At 27.8% G+C, this 22,393-nt stretch overlaps 2 protein-coding genes across 4 annotated transcripts; one reads left to right on the top strand and one right to left on the bottom strand.

Annotated features, from left to right (window-relative positions):
- LOC107166531 (uncharacterized) lies at positions 1-4,670 on the top strand. Its single transcript, XM_015515234.2, has 9 exons — positions 1-187; positions 407-499; positions 611-658; positions 779-915; positions 1,238-1,492; positions 2,364-2,595; positions 2,815-3,780; positions 3,845-3,989; positions 4,068-4,670. The coding sequence occupies exons 1-7, from the start codon at positions 155-157 to the stop codon at positions 3,778-3,780; spliced, it is 1,764 nt and encodes a 587-aa protein (XP_015370720.1). The 5' UTR covers positions 1-154; the 3' UTR covers positions 3,845-3,989; positions 4,068-4,670.
- Positions 4,064-19,798, bottom strand: Tbc1d22 (TBC1 domain family member 22). 3 transcript variants are annotated; one of them, XM_015515229.2, is made up of 11 exons: positions 19,458-19,798; positions 19,069-19,171; positions 18,845-18,969; positions 10,851-10,961; positions 7,171-7,239; positions 6,963-7,102; positions 6,312-6,440; positions 6,058-6,238; positions 5,697-5,879; positions 5,417-5,640; positions 4,064-5,358 (listed from the first exon to the last, which is right to left on the bottom strand). In XM_015515229.2, exons 1-11 carry the CDS (start codon positions 19,468-19,470, stop codon positions 5,224-5,226), a joined length of 1,413 nt encoding a protein of 470 aa, XP_015370715.1. In that variant the 5' UTR covers positions 19,471-19,798; the 3' UTR covers positions 4,064-5,223. The 3 variants fall into 3 exon arrangements, with proteins under 3 accessions (XP_015370715.1, XP_015370716.1, XP_015370717.1); XM_015515230.2 differs by lacking the exon at positions 19,458-19,798 and adding an exon at positions 19,288-19,427; XM_015515231.2 differs by lacking the exon at positions 10,851-10,961.
- Between the last annotated feature and the right edge of the window lie 2,595 nt (positions 19,799-22,393).

The raw sequence follows: 22,393 nt of genomic DNA, 5'->3' as shown, positions 1-22,393 counted from the left end.
TATTGATAACCGAATAAATAATTATAGAATGAATAAATATGTTGTTGACACTAAAGTACCTATTTGAGAAATAAGTAGGAAAATAATATAAAAAATACACAATTCAAATGTTTCAGTGGCATTAACGTTTAAGAATTAAATTCTTGTATCCAAGATGGAAATCGATGACGAAGATGTTGTCGCAGACGTAAGTACTAAGTACTAGAATAATAAAATATTGTAAATTATTTTTCTTGTAACTCTTTCTATAGATTCGCTTGACTAAACCAGCCTTAAATAATCCCACTTTGTCACAGCACTGGGACAATGAACCATGTAAATAATGTGGTCCAAATAGATTTGCGCATTTTTATTCACACCAGTTTAGCCTAGCGAATTTCTAGTTTATGTTTGATCAATATTTCAGGGTACAGATTTGCAAAAGTATTTGAATGCGGTTGGATACTCTGAATTTGAAGTTTCTAAACGAAAACCTATTGAAAATTTTTGTCCAGTTGAAGTAAGTTTGAAATACCAATGTTAAAAAGTACACTACACACTAGATACCTAACTACATACAGATTATACATTTTTATTTACCTATAAAGATATTATTTCCTTTTTTTAACAGGAGCAAAAATATCCAAGGAAAATAATGAGATCAATCCAAAATCAAAAGGTATGTAGGTAATCATTATTAGAATTGGGTAGAAATCTAAAAGTGTCAGAGAACCAAATTTAAAGAGCAATAAATTCAAGGCTTCTAAATTTGCTAAAATAAAAACTTATATCATTTTAGGATTTTGGATTGTGTGTAACATTAATCAAGATGATCATGGAGAGTCAACTTATTTTCAAAGAAGATACTTTATTTATTAAGGAATTCATTCCATCAGATCACTTAAAATATCCTCTATTTCTTACAAAACGGAAAAGGTACAAAATATTAGAATAAATCTCATAAAGTTATTAATTATTAAGTATGAAATAACAACTTATGTGTTTAAATATTAAATTGATTAAAGTTTTGATTTTTATTATTTAACCATAATTCAGTGAATAAGATACCATTTTTTGTTTTACTGTATACAATATTGCCATAAATTCATTATGTCATGATAATAACAATATCAGACCTAATAACCTAATATTTTTGTTAGTATTTTTGATCATCTACATATCCAATTTTAATCCAAATGTATGTTATATAAATAGCACATTAATTTTATTCTTAATGTTTACCAATCTTAATTTTCAGTGTTACTCTACTTATATTATTCGTATTTTGTGGTCTTATGAACATGTTTTTTTCAAAATACTGGGATGAATGGACAACAATAGGCATGTTCATTTTTTGGTTTGGTTGTGTGTTTATGGACGTATTGTATAACTTAAACCAAAGTAGAACAATTAAAAATACTGTTATGAAAACCATCCAATCCATGGAAAAATTATCTCTGCTGATACAAAAGTCTACTCATTTTCTTCAAGAATGTAACAATCTCCATAATAGGTAATAACTTCATTCAATTTAATTAGTTTTAATTATAGTTCAAATTATAAATATATCAGTCTTAAAAAAAGAAAAAAATACTTACTAGTTATTGATTATCTCCTAATAAGTGGTTTATCATAATAATAATAAAAGTAAAGAGTATAACATAAAAAGCCGGTATCACTCTTATGGAATATACGCTGCAGAAAATCAGTCCATGGATTCTATAGATATCAAAATTTGTTGTTTTGAAATATTAAATACATGTGCATATATTAAAATGGAAATTCTGTACTAAAAAAAGTGTCGAAGCATATTTTGATATTGTGAAAATTCAGCTGCAAATATCTACAAGTGTAACAAAATATTATTATAATTTTATAGATTGAAATCTAGCAGTAGTATATTTTCTACTTTTTCAATAGATTTGATACATTGACTGATATATGGTGGCTAGGTTCATTGAATGTATTCTTTTACAATGTTTATACTTATTTCTAAAAGGTTGTGTTTACAGGTTAAATATTCACTAATACAAAAATGAAAATGAAAATAAAAAAATCTCAGATAATTTTAAACTCTTAAGTCCCATCACGCTCTCATACAAACCATCATGACTGCACTTATTTATCTTCACTTTATTTTTGTTTTTATGTATACCGGTGATGTCTCTGTTACTTTTGAGTTTTGCTATTTTAGCTTTCATTCTTTTTACTTTGTGATCATTACTCTTGCTCTTTTGGATAGATGGTCGTAAAAACTACACATGGTTATTCTATGATCTAAATACCATACAAATTATTATTATTTTTTATTTAAATTAACTTATTTTACTTATTAATTAGTTTTATTTTATTGTTTAATATTATGCAATTTTTTATTATTTTAGTTGTTTTCATACATATGCTGGTAAAAACCCTAATGCCTTCAAATACTTATTGATGCCAGAATTAAAATATTTACTTATAACTGTGTTACAAGATTTGATCAATAATCTTGTACATAATGTATCTGAAGTTCACTCATTTTTTCCTCTAAAAGATTCTGTTTCCAACATTGTTTATTTGTACCGTACAGATTGCAAAATTGATTTAAAAAACACTTCAATTGAAAATATAAATGTGAGTACAGCTTGAAGTAATAAACATTTAAATATTTTAAATATGTTCAGATTTAATGATACATACAAAATTAAATAAAAAAATAAAACTTACCTACCTAAAATTGGAATAATTATTCTAATACAAATTATGGTTTCTAATCTTGTTTTAAATATTTTGATATTTATAAAATATATTGTGCTGAGACATAATTTTATTTTTTATAATATTATGTTTCAGAAAGCCAAGTACACTTATTTTTTACTACAATCAGAATTCTTGAAACAGTCAGCATTATGTTTATGTCCAGTATTATGGACTCCTTACAGTTATTTTCAAGTAAATCGTCTAATTGAAACTATTGGCAAAATTGAAGAAGTGTATTCAAGCTCATATAATGTTTTATATGATGAGTATAATATTTATTCAATTTTTAAAAATAATGCAATGAAACATAGTAAACAACCAATTCAAGGTACGAATATAAATTCTGATCTTAAAGTGAAAATATATAGTATTCGACAGTTTTTACAAAACATGATGGTGCATGTACGGTTCATGGAAGACTCGATTGAAAGCTCTTCAGCAAACAACATTGATGATATAAATAGTACACTGAATGTTTTGGTAAAAGAAGTCAGTGTTTTTAATGAACTTATTTCAACTCTACAAATTAACATTCTGAAAAGAAATAATAATCAAACAGATAAAACTTTATTAACTAATGATTCTTTTGAAGTAACTGAACATATAGATACAGAAACCAATGAAACAATCAAAGAAGTTTGTGAAGATGAATTATTTTTTGGTGTATCTGAAGAACCTACTGAACAAGTAGAAAATACATTTTATAATGAAGTAATATTTGATAAGTCTAACAATCATAATTTAATGTTAGAATTGAAAGTGGCGCTTAAAGATAAACAAGCTGAATGGAAAGAACGAGAATGCAAGTTGTTAGAAAAACATCCACAGTTAAATGAATTGTCTGATGACGATGAATGTAATGAGAGACAAGAACGGTATATAAATAAAGTGCGTAAAGTCGCATTAGACTTGCCTCAAGATGAAAGATTTTCTATGCAATTACCTAGTAAAAGCTTTGCTAGTGAAATAGCCATGGTTGCTTGTAAACGGAATACAGCAATTGAGTGTTTTGGAGATGATTCTGATTCGAGTTTATCAATAGACTTAAATGATTCTTAAGTAATATATACTTATATGTACATTTTTATACTATTTTTTTTATTACTAAAATTTAATATTTTAGTTTTAGTTTACATTAATCACTGAATTTGTGGATAAGATTAATGATTATGTTACAAAATTGGCATCTTACTGGATAGATAAAATATAATTGCAAAAAATACCGGACACTGAAATAAGAAGAATTAATCATTAATTTTTTTTTATAGGTATTCTATTTTTAGTAATATAATAATAAGCACTGGCTATAAAATCATTATTAAAGATGCATATTATGTATTCAATAGGTTCTTAAAAAAAAACTATCAGTGACTCAAAAATGCAGTTATAACACTTTCCCAAAAGACTAAGAACTGCGATACGGATTTCTAACCATAATTTAACATTTTTTTGGATTGAGTCAGGTAATTTAATTAATTGAAATAATCATCTAAGTTGCAGGTGATTTAAACAATGACGTGAGATTACAATGTACATGTGTGCTTCTAAAATATTTGAATGCTATTAAGATTTTTTAAAAATTGTATAAACTAAGGCTGAACCGATAAGCAAACCAATATCAGCTAAATCAGTTTTATCGATATTGGTTTTTTTTAACAATCCAATATTAGAACTAATAGAAGGAAAAAAATTAATAAATGCATCATCTAGTATTTTATTAGCTCTGTGTGTGGTTATACTGTAAATGTATTAACAACCATATTGACAAATAAAATATTATTGATTCATGCTTTTAGATATAAATTCAAAGTTTCAAATGTATTATATTATATTATTGGTTAAAAGTGATCGGCTCACCTCTTGGTTAGATAAATTGATCAATGTTGAACATATCATATTCAGAAAATGTATGTGATATATTAAGAATAAAAATTAAAAATATATATGTATATATGACTTGAGATTATAAATGAACCTATAATTCAATTTCAACTTTACACAATACAGTTTAATGTTTTTATTAGAACTATGTTAACAGATATGTTTGAAAATGAACCATAAGTTCATAAAATGCAATACATCTGTAATTATGTTATTGTTTATTTTATTATTATTAAAATCTGGTCAAAACCATAATTAATGATCATTTATTTTGTTTAAAATAAAATAATAGAAATAATAAAAATATATATATAGAATTTGTACACTAATGACAATAATCCACCCTGTATTGGGAGCACAACAACAATAAAAATATGAACAAAAATATATTAAATAACTTTGACAATAATCAATATAATATATACAGTAAACTTAATAATGTAAAATGTATAAATTATGAATTTCAATTTATTTTAAAATAAAATAAACAATAGAAACGGCAGAATAATCAATAATAATAAATTATAATATCTTAACTAGGTAATAAAAAATAAATACGGTTGTGGTATATGCAATTATGTATATTATATAAAGGTGTGTCATCAATATGACAGGAAATCATCACCTTTTTGTAGTCAAATGATTTGGAGCATCAGCAAATGTAAACTTCAATCTATAGGCTTCAGCTACTAATAAGCTGATCTCAGCGTCTGTCCAATTTTGTGTTTGCAAATTTTGTAACATTATCATGAGACCCTAGAAGAAGTATCTTGATTAATAACACATAATGAGGCAATCATTAAAATTCAATTACCTGGAAATCTTTTTCTACTAGTAATTCTTGTCGCCAATGCAACAAAAATGCAGCACATACATAAAGCTGAAAAGTAGCGAAACGATCAGATTCTGCGAGGTATGTATCCCACAACCTTATTGAACACCTCAGTGGTAATTCTCTTGTTAGTAAATTGTTCATCCATCTAAATGAAAATTGTAAGTAATCGATTCCATGTTTCATTAAATGTCCATGTAGTGTGCCTAAATAAATATTGAATAATTATTTATCTCATTAAAACAAATAAGACATCAATCACCATCAATTCTTTGAATGAGTTCTTTTAGCTGGTTAACTTTATACTGAATTCCAAGCTGAGCAAAAATATAATTGTCTTGAATACCATCCAAAAACTTTGACAAACACCAAAATGAATCAGCTTCTAGAGAGTCTCGATCCTTTTTTGATATTGAGCTTACATCGAGTGTTTCAATATTTGTACCTTAAAATATCAGTAGATAGTTATTTTATGATTTTATTAAGTTGTAGTTATACGTTTAATGATAATACAAATTAAAAAATTAAAACATTTTATTATAATACTGTTATATATCAATGTTAAAAATAAAAATAGTATATAGTTTTACAAAATTTTACTAATAACATTATTATACTAGTACCTATTGGGAGATATTCCTGCAAGAAGACAACATAAAAAGGTGTAACTAAATCATTCATGCCTTGAACATATCCAGATGCAGGATGTCTAATTGCCCAGATAAATAAAATTCTTTCAAACATCTCTTGCACAGTTGTTTGTTGGAAAAGAGGAGTACTCATACGTGGAATATCAATATGAATCTATAGATAATAAAAATACATAACCATAAACAAATGTTAAAATAAAAATCAAAAATATTTATTCAATACAAACCTGTCTATAAGTATCTTTGTACACTTCATCTTTATCTGTATCATAATATTGTTTGACAAGGTTTGCATAATCAATACGCTTTCGATCAAGAGCTTCTTGTCTACGTTCAGCACTAGTTGGTAAATAACCCTATGAAATAAAATTATAAATTAGGGACATAATTTATGTGATGTAAAGGTGTGAATTTAGATTAAATCAATTACCCTTATATATTTATAAATTATTTTAAATACTATAATTGTAAAATACAAGATTTAGTCTATTTTATGGTCTAATAATATTAATTATCTGAATTTTTTCCTACTAAACTGTTTTAAATTCAAATAAAATACTAATAATTTTGGTTTCGCTAGTATTGTATTTTTACTTAATATTAGGATTGTGAGAATCTTATAACTTGTAAAATAATTGATTTTAAATAAATTACATATTATACTCTGTTTACCAAGAAAATGTGCTTTGGCCTGACAAAAATCAGTTGATTCTTTGCATTCATATGCCACACTGGTTCTACCTGTGGCAGTGTGTCATGTGGAGATGCGCAGAACTGACACATTCTCTGATTGGTCAAAAGGTTTTAGACAATATAATTTATATAAAATACAATGATTCAATAGACATTTATTTTCAAGGCATTTTAAATTAACTTACTGCTAATAGTCTCCATGTCATAGGACGTACTTCTACAGGCACGCCAGACCAACTAAGTTTCTTCAAATCATCTAAATTTAATAAGTTACTTTCAAGCAACACTTGGAATTTTGTTAATTTATTTGTATCAACTTCAGAATCTTAAAAAATTAAATTGATGAGTCATTAAACATTTTAAATTAAGTTAATAATTAATTTCAAGACTTACTGGAAAAATTCACTCTATTCTCTATGTTTCGAGATTCTTTATAAGTTTGTGAACTAGATTCTCCTTGTGCTATAAAAAAATAAAGATACATAAATATTTGTTTATTTAATATAATAATTAGTACTCGCATATTATTTTATGAATTAATATAAAATGATTATGTACTTGGCAACAAATTCACCATAAAAATGGTAAAATTAAGAATAATAAATAAACATCCCATATCCATCAGTGTATAATTTATTTGCAAATATTTTTCTAAAAAGACTAATTTAAGTTATCTACTAGTTAATATGCAATTACTGTTAAATGTATACCGTGTGTCCCAAAAATCACGGGCCACTTTACTACTCATTACCATGTAAATATTTTTCAATTCTGTTTGCGGGGCATTAAACTAGACTAATGGATCGTAAATTTCTGTGACTTACAATGTTTTTAATTCTTGTATTTTGCACATGCGCAATAAAACTTACATTTTTTTAAATGGCAACTCGTAATTTAAATATCATATTCGGGGTCATGGATTTTTTTCAAGCCAATTTGATGTATCAACTTGTGTCCTAAACCCAAAATTGACTAAACTAGAGCTAAGTAGAATTTAAAAAATTAAAAAATTTAATTTAATTATTTTTTTCTTCTAAACACCATGAATCAAACAATCAAAATTATTATTAATATTAAACTAATTAACTATTTACAATTTAATAACATAGTTTAAACATGTGTTTCAAGAACCAAAATTTTTATTATTTTTTTTAAGTATTACCATACATTTTTATTTAAAATTTAATATACAGAAATTACAAGCATAAACTATTCAATAAACTGTTCGAAAGTTCCTCCGCCATGTAAATTTAATGCCTCAAATCGACGTAAACATTCACTATAGTAGTTGCTGCCAGTATTTGGTTTTTGTTAAGGAGGTAACATGCGTGTGTAATTTTATTCTTTAAATCTTGGATGTTTATTGGAGGATCAGCATACACAACATTTTTCAAGTGCCCCCACAAAAAAAATCTAACGGTGTTAGATCTAGTGACCTTGGGGGGCCACTCTACTGGTCCATGCGTTGCAATAAAAATTTTCGCCAAATCTTATTATCAAAAATTCTTGGAAAATTCGGGGCACTATAAGCAGGTAGGGCCCCGTCTTGCTGATTATAAATATTTCTATGTATGTCTAAAGGTAAATCATTGAGGAGTAATTGCAAGTCATTACGCAAAAAATCTACGTATCTTCTTCCCGTTAAAGTTCTGTCATAGAAATGGAGCCCAAGTAACTTACCACCAATCAAACCAACCCATACATTTGTACTCCAACATGTTTGAAAGTTAGTAGGAACAGCCCAGTGAGGATTTTCATTCGACCAATAACGATTATTTTGCTTATTTAATATTTCATCAGTCCACAAAATATGATTAATTAATAATGGATCATCCTCAGATGTCACCATAAACCAAGAAATAAAATTTAATAATTATAATAATAATTTTGATTGTTTGTTTCATGGTGTTTAAAAAAAAAAAAGTACGTACAGTTAGAAAAAAAATAATTAAATTGAATTTTTAAATTTTTAAAATTCTACTTAGCTCTAGTTTAGTCAATTTTGGGTTTAGAATACAAGTTAATACATCAAAATGGCTTGAAAAAATCCATGAACTCAAATATTATATTTAAATTACGGGTTGCCATTTAAAAAAAATAAGTTTTATAGCGCATGCGCAAGATACATGAGTTAAAAACATTGTAAGTCATAGAAATTTACGATCCATTAGTCTAGTATAATGTCCCGCAAGCAGAATTGAAAAATATTTACATGGTAATGAGTAGTAAAGTGGGCCCTGATTTTTGGGACACACAGTATAGATATACATTTCAAAAAATGATATAAATTCTACTCAGGGATTAATTAAGTAGTCACTTCAAAGCCACCAAGCGTAAAAACAACCCTGAACCTCGTTATGCTTATAATACAACAATTGTATAAATCAGGGGTGACCATGAATACGTTCACAAGCCACATGGATAAATACAATGATATCAAGAGCATAAATGTTTATAAATACATGGTATACAATTTATAATTTTATTGTTTTTTTTTTTTTTTTTTAATTTGCCTTTTATTAAAAATTAATCATAGCAAAGCAATTATAAAAATTTTATTGTTAATAAGTAAATATTATTTATATTTAATAAGCTGTGAACCCTATACGACTATGACGTAAGCCACATATGGCTCGCAAGCTGCAAGTTGGCCATCCCAGGTATAGAATGTATAAATTAAAAAGTTAATGTTACAATTTGTTCAAATTTGAATGATAATCAAATAAATTATAACCATAAGTTTTTTTTTTTAATGGTCTATTTATAATTTTATAGCATTATTTAATTTTTTAGGATTTATTATAAGTCAAATATTATTTTTTAATATATACTACAGGAATATATCATTTTAAGATGATGCCACCTGTTATATAGTAAATTAATAATAAGCATATTTTGATAACAAAAAACAACATAAGTTATGAAATGGTAGAATAAAGAGACCTTATAGTGCTAAGACTTTTTAATGAAACGATTATATTTTATCCATACATACATAATAGAAATATAGAATTATTTACATATACAAAATTATAAAATATAAACGTTACACTGGAATGTACTGCATGAAATATAATCAATGTAAAGTATTTAATTGAATTTAATAAGAAAAATTATAAAAATCAAAATTTAACTATTAATTATAAAATAAACTAATATTTATTGAGAAGAAAGTTTAAATGTTTGGTGTACAAAATTTTAGCTAATCTTATACTCTCCACTAATGAAATTAGAGGCTAGACAAACTTATAGAAATTACAATAGTTGTCTCAATATTTTCTTAAAAAAGTGAATAAAATGTAATTTATAATTTGGAAACATAAACATTTAACTGGTATCTTAAATGGTGTTCAATAATGATGTTTATTTGAGATAATGTTTGCTAAAATGCTTTCTTGTACATTATAATCTTTATCTTATAACATTTTTACAAAAAATATTAAGTATACAACTACTACAGCTATAGTAGGAAATCTATTGAAATTTCTAGTGAGGGGAGGGGGCTAAGTTAACTAAAAAACCTTATAAGCTGCGTAAATATTGTTTAATAACATTATATTCTTCCACTAATTAAATGAAACCCATAGAAAATAACAATGTTAGACTTAGGCCTTAAATAATACTTATGTATTATTAAATACTAAGATCATGCGTTAGACATGAGTTCTATCAATCTCTCAAAGTAGTTGTACTATATATTGTAATAGGTGGGTAAATCCCCCCCTATATTCTGCCTATGCCTATTTTCTATATGTTGAATGCATATAGTTATAGTAGCATAGCTATAAAGTACACACAATCTGTGTTAACAAATAACCATATGGTACTAAATCATATAATATTTCATTAAAAATAAATACTAAACCATGATTAATGATTGTGTACAAATTATTTACTATTTAAAAACCAATAGTGAATAAGTTTTTTGTGTTATTAATTTATAAGGAGCGTTGACAAATTACTGTGACAATTACATAAATACAACAAACAACACAATTTAACAGGAAATGATAAAACATTAAGCCATATTTACAAATACAATAAGATGAAATTCCTAGAACAATAAGACTTACGATCAGAGTTTGAGTAGTTTTTTGATTTATGAATTTCCTCAATCGAAGCCTTATGATTATTAATTACATTGACAGCAGCAGAATGGGCCACACGCTTTGAAATTTTCACGTCTGAAATTCAATGGGTTGAAAATACAAAATAAAACTGAAGGGTAAAGTAATAAACATAACTATTTGAAAAAATAATAAGCAAACAAATAAAAATGCATATAGTATTTATAACTACAATTAAATAAATAGTTTAAGTATCAAAATATACCTTAGTTATGATTATTGTCTTAAGAGGACGCTACACCCGCATGTGTTGTCTCCATCTTACAAGTGTGTAACATACCAAATTTTGGGCTCAGCAGATCACGTTTAGCTCCGTTAGTTTAAAATTTAGAGTGAAATGACCTGTTATAAAAATAAAGGTAACATTATTTCCGAGGGCTTCTCATAGTATTTTTCTTATATTTTAATTTTAAAGCAAGTTATGAGTATTTTTAAATTGTTTGTTTATCTTAAAATATTCATAATTCGCTTTGAAATGAAAATATAATAAAAAGCCTATGAGAAGCCCTAGATAATAATGTTATCTTTAATTTTTATAAGAGGTCAATTGACTTTAAATTTTAAACTAATGGAGCTAAACAGCTAAACGTGATTTGCTGTGTATAAAATTTGGTAAGCTACACACTTGTAAGACGGAAACAACACATGCGGGAGTAGCATCCTTTTAACATACTTGGATGCAATTTATGACTAACATGTAACTAATAGTTTAAAAAAAAATATGCTAGGAAATGTTCAAAAGAAAAAGATAATATATTAACTACAAATAAAATAAATATTATCATAATGAGAAAATTGTTTGCATTGATATGTGTATCAGACAATTATTACTAGATTGAGGCAATCTATCCAATTTAGGAGAATGCATTAGAACTATCTGTATTCAACATCAAGTATTTTGTATTTTTATTGAAACTATTCATCATTTATTCATCTATTATAATATTGTCAAAAAGTATATTAATTAAATTTAAATTATTTATGAAACTAATAAACAACGAATAAAAAAAAATCTATTTGTGTGCACTCATGTTCAAGCATTTCTAGTGTGAAACTCCTACTCATTGTTCTTTATTCACCATCTCGTATTACTCCACTTATTTACCAAATCATACTTAATTTAGATTGTAAATTTTCATTAAATAAACAAATTTTAAAATTTTAATTAAATCTCTTAATAATCATATTAATATTAAGGGGATTGGAAGCGGTGATTTTCTGTATTTGTCTAACACACGTGAAACATACAATACGCCTGATAAAAATTAAAGTACTTCTAGTTACTGGATTTAAAATATGTAAAGATTTTTGATTTGGTATACAAGTTTACTTTGCATCAGTCGAAGCATATTTTTAATATATTTAATAAAAAAAATTGATGAATTTATAAAATTTAAAATATTTATTCTTATCAAAATATTACTACAACTGAAAAAGTGATTCGATCGATGCAAAGTAAACTTGTATATCAATTAACACATCTTTACATATTCTAAATCGAAAAACTAGAAGTACCTTAATTTTTGTCAGGCGTATTGTATGTCCCACGTATGTTAGACAAAGACAGAAAATCACCGTTTCCAATCCTCTTGATTTTAAATTTATTTTTATAGACTAAATTTTATCATTAAACATTGATTTTTTTTTTTTTTAAACAGTGCAAATATAACTTTTAAATCATTTCTGTTACTATTATTTTTCAATTAAATTATGTATTCACATTTTACATAAGATTTATATACTATTTATAAATTATAATAGGCGCCCTATCTGCTTACTGAAATTTCTTTCTAAAAGACCAATTATCTATTTAACTAATTTATCAGTGAAGGTGGCCAGTATTCTTCTTTATTAGTAAAACTAAATATAGTAACTGAATATACAAAAGACTATATTATAATATTATAACCAGTTATTATATCTAATTAATTTTTTTTTAATGTAACAGATGATAATATTATATATTTATAATTGATTTTAAATAGTAAACGATAAATCCATCACAATTATAATACCTGGTAAACAAATGACTAAATTGTTTTTCATAGATAACAGTTTTATGGGCAATCAAATTACTATACTAACAGGTCCATATTTCCTAGCCGCCAAGCATCCACGCAGATGCATGATTTGGTCATGTCATGTTCCACAAAAATTACAATATTATGTCTACATTAAATTTAGATTTTTGAGAAATATTGTTATCAATAATTTCCTAATAATAATCCAATAGGATTATAAAAGGCTACTGAAAATTGTATTTGAGGTATTTTATTTATCAAGAGTTAGTTGTACCCATGGGTGAGGTATATGTAGTATTTCAATTAAATGTAGTTGGTGTACACAAAATTTGGTAAGTTTAATCTGTGCCCCAAAACTTTTAAAAATTTAAATTACTTAAAAACTTTAAAAAATTAAGTTTTATAATTTAAAAAATAAATAAAAAGTAAGACCAATCTTCCAAGTCATTGAAGTGGATTTGGGTTCAATTTGTGATTGATGTAGATATTGTTCAACAACAGAGTTCTGAACGTCATTAAAAGTACTATTCATTGAATATTTGGATAAAATCGATAGTAAATTGTAGACATAGATGTGATATGATAATATGAACCTATGAAATACCTCTCTGATACAGTTCATATTATAATTGTTCATTCTTACAATTCTCCATTTTTATCCTAATTACTTAATAATTGTGGCGACCGTGAATGTTCATATTTATTGTTAGTCATTATAAAGTCACTGGTATCGTTACTGCACTGTGCGTTTATATGAGTCATTAAAATGTCACTAGCATATGAACTTCGTGATCAAACAAAATTATACTTGATCGAAGATGATGCAAATCAAATAATAGGCAGTTAATTGCCATCAAACATGCAAGGATTTATTTTATAATCTTAGAAAAGTGAAGCTTAATTTGAGTTGTCCTTTAGTTTTAAAAGAAACAATTGTGTTTTGGGAAAAAGCGCAAATACCATCCAGAGATTTTCTATGTTGTGTTGACAAATAAAGAAAATTGAAGAAATTTACAGAAATTTACAGAAACACGCAACAAGAAAAAATGAAAACCAAATAAATAAAGAAAAACAGTTATCAGATCAATTAGAAGATTTATTTGAAGTAATTGAAGCCAATGCTATGCAAATGATTAACTTGAAGGATGACAAATTTTTTTAAACTTTATAACGCCAAAAGAGAAGAACTGGTCATTTATCTGGTGTAGAATGCAGATTGTCCATTTATGATTATGAGAAAAGTTAAAAATAAAAAAGAAAGACTACAAGAGAAACTAAATGCTAGAAAAAAGTCATAACTAACAATGTGCTGCTACTTTTAATAGACGTTAGTTCATAATTTTCTTTAATTATACCTTTGTTTTTAAAAAATTATTAAAAAATTTGGCATTCGTGTAGCAGGTGGTCTACCGAGGAGTTAGTTTATAATTTCAATTACAGTGAACATTTTTAGTATCATTTAAAAATTGTAAAAAAATATTTTGTTCACCAAGAGCCAGTCGTTTTTTCTGATCACAATGTTTGTTTCAGAATCACATTTTTTACAATTTGGAGTTTCACTCTCATTTGGAAGTAAATTGTGTAGTTGTAAAAATTTACTGTTGATTTTTCATCAACAATTATTTTATAAAATTCAGACGCACGCATTATAGACAAACTCCAACCAACGAACAATTTGAAACTAACCTATCCAGCAACATTGCTAATGACTCGTAGTTATTTTATAAAAAATGTCATTAATTGTTGTCGCAATATTGTCCCACTGCGATCTGCGATAATGTACATATAATAATAGGTAATAATAATCGTAAATGACCAACTACAGTAGATCACCTGATACACCTAAAAAGAGGCCGTAGATCACCTGCTACACGAATGCCAAAATTTTTTTTTTTTACTTGATTTTGTTGAAAGTGAAAAGAGATTCTACTGATCGCAGTGATGAAGATTTTTCCAACAAAATTAAAAATTCTACTACAGTTGACTGTTTATCAGATCTGTCTGTACGATCTAATTTTTAAATTCTATAATCAATATTTCACATACTCAATCACCATCACAAATAAAATACGAGATAGTAAAAAAAATCATGACGGAAAAATTATCTGCAGCACTTGGCCGTAGTAAAATTAGTGACAGAGACGCAGTGCATATAATTATTGCAGTAGCACAAGCACTTAACGTTGAAGTAAGTGATTTAGTTGTAAACAGATCTTCCATAAAAGTATAAAACGGTATCATGAGCAATCGCGTATAGTTTTAGCAAACAATATTCATAAAACATTTTCAACATCTAAATTAAATGCAATAATCTTACAGTGGGATGGTAAATTGTTACCTGATTTAACTTTATTTCAACAGTTACAATTAGCGTAGCCAAAACTTAATCTTAACAACTTTGAACATGGACTCCAAGCCACTAAAGTTAGTCAACATTCAAATAATTCAATAGGAATTATTTTAAAATTTTATACGACTGAATTAACTAAGGTTTAATGTAGGGAAGATTACTGAGAATTTCTTGAACTCACAGTTATCTTTTTAAATGGTACTTCTGCTCGTGGAATCTTATTTCAAGTACCAGGAACAATTCATCATGCTCGCTAGATGTCGAAGGCCATAAATAGTTTAAAAATATTTATACTTCGTTAAGAATAAAAATTAAACAAAGAGAATACAATTCAGTTTGTGATATTTTTATTTTTATTGTTTGTTGCTATGTTAAAGCATGGTTCAATACGCTATATACTTATTTAGCATCATGCCCAGATTTACAAATTTTGTCTTTATCCTTATTAAAACAATAGATAAAAAGTTATCTAAAGTTACACAAAAAAAAAAAATGTATCAATCATCAATGGTATTTGTCTCTAAATATGATTGGATTTGCAGCATTTTTAAATGGTGACATTTCTAACGATACAAAAATAAAAATGGTTCAAGGTTTGGTTAGGTGATGTAGAATGAGATTCAATCAATTTAGAAAAATGTTTGTGTATAAAATTAAATGAAATACCAAGTTTTATAAATAAAATAATAAAATCATTTATTTCAAATAAAACTTTAATTTTTTTTAAAACCTTCAATATAAGCTATAACTTTATTGAAACACCACCATTAACTTGGGAGAATAATAATTTAGAATACAAACAGGGTAAAGAAATTATCAGAAAATTAAAAGTTGTGAATGGTACAGCTGAACGAGCTGATAAATTAATTGAAGACTTTAACAAGATTGGTTCCAAAAATGAAGAACAGAAACAGTATATTCAAGTTGTGACGGAATATAGGCAATAATATTCAAATACAAACAAAAGCACTATTATGGAAAAATTATAATACATGCATGGAATATAAAATATTTATTTAAATTGATTAAAAATTTAGTTATTATTTTAAATTATTTATAAAATTAAAATTGATTTTCTTTATAAAATATGTATTTACTCGTATTTATAATCTAATTTGTTTGTTAATTTTATGAATTACAATGTTTAACTTTTGAGCACTTTGGGACACGGGTTAAGCTTATCTAATTATGCTTAAATTTTGTATAATATGTCATTTTTATACATATTGAAACCTAATTAGGGGAATCAGTCACAAAACATTAAATATTTAAAAATAAAGACCACCCTAATGAATATAGTATTTAGATTAACAGGCATTAACTTACTAAAAGATACAATTCTAACGACCGTGCACAAATACTTTTATATTTTACTATGTTCTATGAATAATTTTAATCTATAGATCAGGGGTCGGCAAGTAATTTCTATTGGAGTCCGGATGATTAAAATAAAAAATAAAGAGGTCCAGTGAAAAAAATGTTTGCCAAATCTTTATGTTTTTATAATAGTAATATGAAGAAAAAATGTTAAAACATGTCAACGATCCGGAGGCTTTCTGCGTTCCACGGTCCGGATTCGGACCGCGGTCCACCAGTTGCCGACCGTTGCTATAGATACTTAATAGCCATTATTAAACAAATGGTATCTTTAAGTGATTTATGAACTAAAAAAAAGGTTAGAAACTTTGAGCTAAATGTTTCTTATTAATAATTTTATCGTTTACTAAAGCAGCAAAGTAATATAAAACTAGTGTAGTATTATGACTAAATATTTTAAAAGATTGACCCTTGTAAAAATGTAATTGTAGTAGAGAAAATTTTTTTTTTTTACATTTATGCAATTACCTAATAACAGCTAGTAACCGGGTTTGTCTACAAGACCCAACTACTTAATAATATAGCTATTTAATCAATAATCATTGCTCATACAAATATGATTTAATTTGAAGTCATCATTTAAAAATTTGTTATCACAGTTAAAAGACATTATACCTGAATGTTTTGTCTCTGACCTCTGTTTTGCTAACACATAACATGGCACACTTAAAATACAAAATAATATTTTTTCTCTGTTATTATTAATATCTATTAAAGTCAATTGGGCTATTATCAAATTTAAAGGTGAGAATATTATTATCTAGGCCTCATAAGTTGTATTTTATATTTTAAAATAAAAATAAATAAATTTTGAAGCAAGTTATGAGCATTTTAAAATCATACAATGGCCATGTTATGTGTTAGTAAGATGGAGTCAATTCACGTGTAATATTGTCTTATTGCTACTAAACTTATAATTTTTTTTTTTATTAAATATTTTATCTAAATATATAACAATTTTCTTTCTAAACTAATTTGTTCAATGCCTCAGAGCTATCATATTTGAAATTATTATACAAATAAAACAATAGCTGAATTGATTTAAAATTAATGAAGATAGATATGTATTCAAAACCTAGTATATTCCTACAATACCATAGATATGTTTTTTGCTCAATAATATTATAACTTAAAAAAGTATATTTAATACATCATTGCAGAATAATAGAAATACGTGATCTGGAAATTGTTTTCATGTATAATGTACATATAATAATAAATCAATTATTAATTATAATTTTAAAAATTAATTAAGAGTAAACAACAACTAGTCAGTTAAGAAAAATATATTTATTAATAAATAAATATGAAAAGTACATAAAAATATAAATTGCATAAAAACCATGATAAGTACTATTTAATGCTCATAACTTATTTATGTAGACTAAAATTATTAACATAGTGCCTAATAAATTATTATTATTTAAGTTCATAAACAAAATGTAACATTTGACATAGCCAATAACCAAATGTTTATTACTTAATAGCATAGTTAAATGTACTATAAAAATTATAAAATCTAACAAAAGCTATAAATGTTTAAAATATTTAATAGATTTATGAAACACAGATAAATAAATGGAAAAGATTTAATTTTATGTTAAATTAGTTTTATAATTGTATATACATATTTTATGTTTTTATTGTTATACATTAGATACCTGAAATGTAATAATAATAAAATTACTAAATAAATGAAAAATTTAAATGTGTAGAACTGTAGACTTTTTTTGGAGGATGGGCATCAAAAAAATATTGAAAAAACTTGTTTCTGGCCCCATAATAACATAACTGTACATAACATACACAAAAGAACCAATTACAGGATACTCGAAGTTTGAGTTATGTCTGAATTTTATTATAACCATTTATCATATTTAATACTTATATAGGAAATAATGAAATATAGGAAAATAAATATAAATATAACATATTATAGGAAAATATGAAATTAGGAATTGTTTGTTAGTATCTTTAAGTCAGGAACAAAAACTGAATTCAATTCCATTCATTTTTGAAAAAACTTTCCATGCATTGTGTTTTAGTAGGCACCTATAAAAATGCTTTCCATTTATACTATAGGTAATCAAAATTTATTTATTTATTGTGTACATGCCAAAAGTGTATATTATTAAAATATTTATGAGTCTAGGACAGTATAATATAAAAATTTGAAATCATAGGTTATTTACCTGATATACGTAGTATTTCATCTTCAGCTTCGATTTCCCATGCATCACTGACACTTTCTTGGAAATCATCAAACGAAGTCGAAGCTGAAGAAGATACAGATTTGCTTTCTTTCTTAGGACTTGCTCTGTAATTCAAATCACGCATACTTAAAAATGTTTTATTAATAAAAAAAAATGTCTAGATGATATCATATTACACATATCAAGTGAATAAAACACATTACCTTCCAGGAAGATTTCTAATGTTTTTTTTCCAAAACGAATTCTTAAGGTTCATGTCATTATCATTGGCATATTTTTGTATGTGATCACCCATTTTTCTAATATCTAAACGTATTAATGTAACAATATTAAGAACAGTCTCTGGAGTTAATCAAAAATAAATGTCACAAGTTTGGGTAATGAATAATGATGAACATTGTGCATTTGTGTGTTACAATTACATTCAAAACGGACATAGGGCAGTAGCTATGAGCAGTAGGAGGTACAGTAGATACCGCAGTGCACAGTTTCTGAGAGGCTCAGTAGTTGTCAATCGAGACCCTGTGGTCTTTGCGGTCTACTATACAGTGTTGCCCGAGGTCGGTAGGTACTCGGACGCACAGACACTCACCTAAATCTAACATAGCTCGATTCACGAGCGCCAAGACGGACGGACGCGACAAGCACGACGGCGGAACTCTGATCGTGACTGGCTCATGTTGCAGTCGTCGTCGACAACGGCATTCATTGAAAATGTGGGCAGTGCGAGAATACGCGATACTTCGCGGGGACGGCGTAAAGGCCGAGTGTGTAACCACGTGAAGCGATCGTGCCGTTTGCGAGAACGGCGAATAAAACGAACACTGACAGAAGCAACGTTCGCGTTGTCGTTGGCCGCGGGGTTAATGTCACTTGTGAGTACCGGAGTAGCGAGTAGTGAATCCGTAACTTGTGAGCGATTAACGGTACACTGGCCGTGGGTACGTATCGTACTATCGTCGTCGTAGTCGCCCCGTCGCCGAGAGTGATACGCCGTGACGTCACTATCTCGACGGAACGCCGCACACGCTATCATTCGACACAAAATATGATGTAGTGCGATGGGAACATAGAGTAATATTACTCTATGCATGGGAAGGTCGCATCGTCGCATCGTTATATTCATTACGGCGACTTGGGCACTTGGCCCGCCGGCTGACGACGGTGCAGGTCGACGGCCTGGGCCTCCACGCACACGTGACGTCACTTTTCCCCACCGACCTGACTAACTCACGGCATACCAGCCGAGACTTTTTTTATTCGCTTTTTCGATAAAAAGGATAAAAAGTCGTTATCGAGTAACGGTTGTGAATTTGTGATTATCAATCATACTCTCATTAAATATCGACGAAATTTATATTAATTTATTCGTTAGTAATTTAATAATAATAAACTTGTGAACGCTGGACGAATGACGGTGATTTTCTGCTTATTGCAATTTAGGCATTTTATGAAATTTTCGATTTTTAATTGTATTTTTTTTTTTCAAATTAAAAAAACAATGTTTTAGAAATAAACATTCTTCTCTTCACCAAATCCATAGAATAGTCGACACAATAGCATCTTCTTTAGAACAAAAACAGTTCTGTTCAGGTGCTTTTTTAGACGTGACCCAAGCGTTCGATCGAGTTTGGCACGGCGGCCTCTTATATACGAGAAACTTCGATTTCTACCTACCCCACTCAATCTACTCCTCAAATCCTTTCTTGCCCACCGTTCCTTTTCGGTGCGATGTGATGACGAACTTTCTACAGTCCATCACATTAAAGCAGGTGTACCACAAGGCAGCATTCTTGCCCCTACTCTATATAACATATTCACGGCTGATATTCCTCATTCTAACGACACTATCTTAGCCACCTTTGCTGACGATACTGGTATAATTTCCTCAAACTTGACATCAACATAGCAACAAAAAACCTTCAAATCATTCACTAAAATTGCAACTAGAGGCATATTTAGGCACAGGCCCTATTATAGGCCCGGGCCTAGAGCAGCAACATTGGAGGGCGGCAAATTTCAACGATTTTTTTTTTACAAAATTATAAAAAGTATTTTCATTTGATGAAATCAAACTCAACTAATTTTTGTTCGCTCAAAATTTCATCTATCTACATGTACCTACAACTATATTATACACATACGCAACACAGTACGAGCACATAGATAACAAAACACGCGAATTCAATGCGGCTATGCTGGTTCGATTTCTTATAATAAAGACAACATTTTTTTGTATAGTAATTAGTCTGAAAATTAAATTGTAGGAAGGATGAAGGGGGGGGGGGGAAGGCGACGAATTGAAAAGTGTCTATAGGCGGAAAAACCTTAAATACACCACTGATTGCAACACTGGTTCAAATCATGGAGAATTGAGATTAATGAGAATAAATCACACAATATCACCTTTACTCTCCGCCCTAACGACAGCCCTCCTGTATTCCTTAACGAAAAAATAATTCCTAAGGTAAACTTGGTCAAATAGGTGTTCATCTCGATAAAAGGCTAACCTGGGCGACACACATAAAAATTAAAATTTAATTCTTAAATATCAAATTACATAAACTTCGACCTCTTCTCAGTTCCAACATCTCACTCTACAATAAATGACTAATCTACAAACAAATTATTCGCCCGGCTATGACTTATGGTATCCAACTTTGGGGCTCAGCCAAAAAATCCAACGTCAATATATTCCAAGCGTTTCAATCAATTAATCTTAGGCTAATAACCAAAGCTCCGTGGTATGTTAGTAATATTTCCTTACATAATGACCTAAAAATGTGCACCATTCCTACTCTCACCCGTATATATTATTCGAATTTCCACGCGCACACTCACAATCACCCTAATCCTCTGATTTCTAATCTTTCCTCTGCCACCATTCCCAACAATCCTCCTCGACGCCTTAAACATAACTGGTCACGTGATTTACTTCAATAATCAGCATAAAAAAAACTTATTAATAAAATCAAAAGTCAAAATTTATTATTGAAGTAGTGTCACTGGATGCCCCCTTCTATCACGCCCACATGCCTTGTAAATAATGTTATACAATTTACTTATTGTATCAAATGTATACAGAATACAGATTGTAAATATATTGGTTTTAATTAAAAAAAAAAAAAATACAGAATATTATAACAATATGTATATAGTAGGTATAGTCATTACTCATTATAAAAAAAATAGTAGATACGTTCCAGTCATACTGTCAATGGGCGTGGCGAACTGAACTTTTCTAGCGAAAACTTATAAATATTCCACGTATAGGTATTAATGCATAATAATGTCTTAATATAAGTGATACAACTAATTATATCTCTGATCATTATTGACTTCCATTTGATTTTAGTATATAATATTATATTTACCGTGGGACCCACTTGCTACTACTACAGTACTACCCACGCTTCTATTTAACGCACCGTCCGTTCGAAACTTCGAAAATAAATAGTCGAGTGAAGGGCTTCTTTAAATTATCAAATGTAGTTGTAGGTATTCATTATTCAAAACAGATTACTCCGA

The sequence above is a fragment of the Diuraphis noxia genome, unplaced genomic scaffold (genome assembly GCF_037042655.1).
Source record: "Diuraphis noxia isolate RWA-SAM2 unplaced genomic scaffold, SU_Dnox_SAM2 contig0001, whole genome shotgun sequence".
Classification (NCBI taxonomy): domain Eukaryota; kingdom Metazoa; phylum Arthropoda; class Insecta; order Hemiptera; family Aphididae; genus Diuraphis; species Diuraphis noxia.
This window is presented reverse-complemented; position numbering and strand designations above follow the sequence as displayed.

Bases quoted from the DNA above. Each gene is read 5' to 3' on its own strand.
- LOC107166531 (XM_015515234.2), top strand. From the start codon at position 155: ATGGAAATCGATGACGAAGATGTTGTCGCAGAC. The intron at 500-610 runs GTAAGTTTGAAA...TTTTTTTAACAG, and splicing joins AAAATTTTTGTCCAGTTGAA to GAGCAAAAATATCCAAGGAA. The intron at 1,493-2,363 runs GTAATAACTTCA...TTATTATTTTAG, and splicing joins TGTAACAATCTCCATAATAG to TTGTTTTCATACATATGCTG.
- Tbc1d22 (XM_015515229.2), bottom strand. The intron at 18,970-19,068 runs GTAATGTGTTTT...TTTGAATTACAG, and splicing joins ATTAGAAATCTTCCTGGAAG to AGCAAGTCCTAAGAAAGAAA. The intron at 6,239-6,311 runs GTTTGTATTGAA...TATTATCTATAG, and splicing joins ACAAAGATACTTATAGACAG to ATTCATATTGATATTCCACG.